The sequence below is a fragment of the Temnothorax curvispinosus genome, unplaced genomic scaffold (assembly GCF_003070985.1).
Source record: "Temnothorax curvispinosus isolate PA1 unplaced genomic scaffold, ASM307098v1 QBEX01013099.1, whole genome shotgun sequence".
NCBI lineage: Eukaryota > Metazoa > Arthropoda > Insecta > Hymenoptera > Formicidae > Temnothorax > Temnothorax curvispinosus.
Genome location: NW_020222879.1, coordinates 1 through 4,185, shown reverse-complemented (window position 1 = coordinate 4,185; position 4,185 = coordinate 1). Strand labels below are relative to the sequence as shown.

Genomic DNA, 4,185 nt, shown 5'->3' with positions numbered 1-4,185 from the left:
CTGAGGCGGTGACGCGTGAAAGAGGTCGCGACTCATAGTCCCGGATTCGAGCCTAACTCTCTTTCCATGCTTTGGTTTTATAAGAGACTGATTGGAAAGTTGAAGATTATAAGTAAAGGCGAACCCATATTTTATTTACATTTATATTACATTAACATTTACTAGTGTTGCTCTGTAATTTTAAGTTCGCCGATCACGGCTTTTATTGCAGATGTCCTGACAGTGGGCCCCGGGCCACCAGGATGCCGACAGACGACGACTATGGCCGAAGAGATCGTCTCCTGTTGCACCAGCACCCGATCGCGCAGTACGGGTCCTCGTCATCCCCGCTTCCTGGATCGAACGCGCCGAATTCCGGCGGCGTGGGGGCCCAGATTGGTCCCAGCAATCCGAGCGACTGCTTTAAGCAGCAAGCACAGCAGCAGCAATTGTCCGACTTGCGTTTGGTCGCGAGTACCGCGAGCCAATCGGGTCAAGAACGTCGTCAGTCGGATCAGCAGACCCAAAGCAGCGACCATGTCGGGGCCCGAATGGTCGATCGGCATGAGAAATCCGCGGAGAAGCCTACGATCGACTTCTCCAAGTGCGGCGAGGGTCGTCCGTCGAGTTGCGAGCGCTTCGGGCACTATCAGGCCCAGGGCGGCGAGCATGTGGGGGGTCGGTTGGGAGGCGAACGGCACGAGAAGGCCGTGGACAAGTCTTGTATCGATTACTCGAAGTGCGTGGAGGATCGTCAGTCGAGTTGCGAGCGTTTCGGACATTATCAGGCCCAGAGCGGCGAGCACGTGGGGGGCCGGATGGGGGGCGAGCGGCACGAGAAATCGTCCGACAAGTCGTCGATTGATTTCACCAAGTGCACCGCTGACGGTCGGCAGTCGAGTTGCGAACGTTTCGGGCATTATCAGACTTCGACGTTCGGTCAGTCCTCGTTGCAGGGGCACTATGGCGGCGGGCACGCCGATCGCTTCGCGCGATTTAACGATCTCAGCGTGCTGCACGGTGAGCAACGGGCCCCGAACGATCGTTACTCGGTCTGCAATCCGGAACTGCGCTTCGACACGGCGAGCACGAGCGGGTCCGGCGAGTACGCGAACGCGAACGCGCTCACGGGCTCTTTCGTCTCGGAGACGTTTCCGTCGCCGCCGTCACCGGCACCGGCGAACGACCGCTTCGTCCCGCCACCGCCATTGTCGCCCAGCCCGAGCGAGAAGTACGCCTCGAGCCAGAGCCTGGCTGGTTACCCTTCTGCTGATCGCATTTTGCCCCCCAATTCTCCGGGGCCCAAGTACGGCGCCGACAGTGCCGCTACAGCATCGTCGATACCCGCCAAGGATCGCTTTGCCTCCGCCGAACGGTTGCTGGCCAATCAGCAGTCGGCCACAGGTGACGCTAAGGATCAACAACGCTACGCTGGACCACCTGATCGCCTGCTCTCGGAATCCTCCCCGGTCCTGGGGGGACTTCAGGCTGGACTTCAAACCGGGCTCCAGAGTAGCGTGGTCTATGCCAAAGACACTCGCTACGCCGCCATTTCCGCGGACAGGATATTATCCTCCTCGCCGATACACGCTCCGGTGCCCGAGAGATTCGTTGGCAAGTCGGAAAGGTACTTGGGCGAGTCGCCCATTCACGATAGGTACCCTCGACAGGACCCACCAGCGACAACACATCATGAGCGGTATTCGACGATGGCGGCGGCCACCGAGAGGTGAGTTCAGCTTAAGTAGATTTTGAATAACAACTTTTCGGATTTGCCAACTATCGCAGTCAGTGGGTTTTTGGATATGAGTACGTATTAGGTAGACATCTTTGATGTCGAATAATTGTTGCATTTATTACATAATTCACATTTATGAATTACGAATGTAATGTGCTCTATTTTTATGCCTCGAAGTATATTTCACGTTCACTCGACCCCTTTGGGATATCCGCAGGTTCCTCTCGAATTCGCCTAATCCTGAGAGCGCGCATCAGCGCTATTCATCGTCGGACCGCTCGTCACTTCAAACTTCCTCCAGTAGTAACGAGCAAAATCGGCGCCTCTACGCTGACAGAGGCGTCGAGACGGTCTGTCAGAAGTATACCGATCGGTCCATCGGCTCTCCAGCGTCCGCCGACTTCGGCCGGTACTCCGGTTTCCCGGAAGTCGGCAGTCAGACGCGATACGTGTCCAGCAACGATCGCTTCAACGACCTCGCGCTACAGCGTTGCAGTCAATCGCGGTCGATCGACAGGTTCTCCAGCGATCGATACCTGGCCGGATCGTCACCCGCGCACGACGGCAGGCTATCCAATGCCGAGACGCCGCGCTACATCGTCTCTTCCACGGAACGTCTCCTGGCGCCGACGTCCTCTTCGTCGTCCTCCTCGTCAGAGACTGGTAAGTGTGCGTCTTGCTTTTCTCGAGCGAAGGACTGAGATGTATTTCGATATTGATTATTCTTGGTTTCGTGAATATTTGATCGCCTAAATATTTAAGTGCTTTAAATATTTAGGTGATCATTGATCAAATATCCACGATTTTAAATGTCGAATTTTTTACCCCGCAAATCTATAGATATTAGGATTTTTTTAGCTACGGAATTTTTGACCTAAATCCTTGCTGGACAATTTATTAAAAATGTATTTTCAGAAAAAATAAATAGATAGATTGAAGGAATTAAAAATCGAATATATGTATATCATATCTGTACAATTTCCACGTTTTGTTTGAAATTCTGCGAAATTGCGATAGCTCGGTGATTTTTCATGTTTCGACAAACCTTTACTTAATCGCTATCAGTACTAATTCTTCTATCGAAATTCAGGCTCCAGGTATCACTCGCCGTACACAACGACCGGTACACAATCATCGGTCTCCAACGAGCGCTTCACGTCAATCTCGCCGACGTCCGAGGCGTCGACGAATATCCACCGCGGCGGTGGCTATCAGAACACGAAGAGTACCGTCGAGAAATATCTGGTCTCGAAGTCGGTTCAGAGCTACGATCGCTACTCGGTCGGCAGTCAGAACGATCATCAATTCGGGCAAGACCGATACTTTGCCGCCGGCGGTAGTGGCGACCGATTTCAGGCCGCTTCCGGAGCTGATCGCTTTCACGCTCCTGCTGATCGTTATTCGCCGGCGCGCAGCGTCGCCGACAAGTACTTATCCCTGCCGAAGCCTAAGGACAGGTACACCGGCCGCATAACACCCATCTCTTGCGCCAACGCCGTCGCGACGTCCTCCAACGATCGCACTTACTGCTCATCCAACGTCAGCTACGTGCCCCCAACTGCGCACACCCCCGTTGAACGATATGTGCCCCAGCCGCCCCCCGAAGTGCTCTACCCAGATAGGTAAGAGTCAACGTCATAAAAGATTGCTATATATCTCGTAATATGTACCAATCTTGAAGACATTTTACAGTATCCTCTGTGTTTTCTTTTTCAAAAGACTCTTATTAACTTAGCGACTTTATATAATCCCGAGAAAAACAAGTTATTCCTTTTCCCCTAATTGCACTGTAATAAAACATTAATAGATATAAATGATACAAATGAAGCTTAAATAGATATAAATGAAGCTATATATAACACTAAATTTTATTTGTGATACGCATATTAAAAAATGGCAACAAATATCAATTATTATTTTTGTGATGCATAACCGCGCACGATTTATTTCCGTTTATTTCCAATGACAGCTTACTTTCTATTAAAAGCCGAGTTTTATTTCCAACTGTCGGTGTCTATTTCGAGTAGAACATGAAAGCCTGGTTTGTCCACGTTTGTCCAGGTACGTGGACAGATATGTGCCGCCCGCGGCGCACACGCCGACCGATCGATATGTGCCCGCGAGCGATCCAGGTGATCCATACATGCGTCGCGACCTTGGCTTCCATCACCATTATCGGCTACCACCGCCCGCTGGTTACCCGTACCAGGCGCACTTTCGGTTCCGCGGGTTTGCATACGCGACGTCCGGCCGGCTGGGCGGAAGTCCCGGGTCCAGCAGCTCCAGCAGCACGACGTCGACACAGCGCGAGACGTTCGCCACGTCGCCGTTGTTGAGGCCCAAAGTGCGCGCTTCCGCGGTCGAGTTCGGCGCGACGACAGGCGCCGCGACGACCACGACGACCGTCGGCGTCGGGGTCGGCCGTCACGTGTGCGCGAATCCAGCCGCCTGTTGCGGAGACGTGTCCG

The 4,185-nt window shown here is 53.0% G+C and overlaps 1 protein-coding gene across 1 annotated transcript; it reads left to right on the top strand.

Moving 5' to 3' along the window:
- Positions 1-214: 214 nt before the first annotated feature.
- LOC112463146 lies at positions 215-4,167 on the top strand (the record flags this gene model as incomplete). The annotated part of the gene is made up of 4 exons (XM_025029342.1): positions 215-1,708; positions 1,935-2,380; positions 2,808-3,339; positions 3,779-4,167. Coding segments are annotated over exons 1-4 (2,833 nt in total), but the record flags the coding sequence as incomplete, so codon positions are not given.
- Positions 4,168-4,185: the final 18 nt, after the last annotated feature.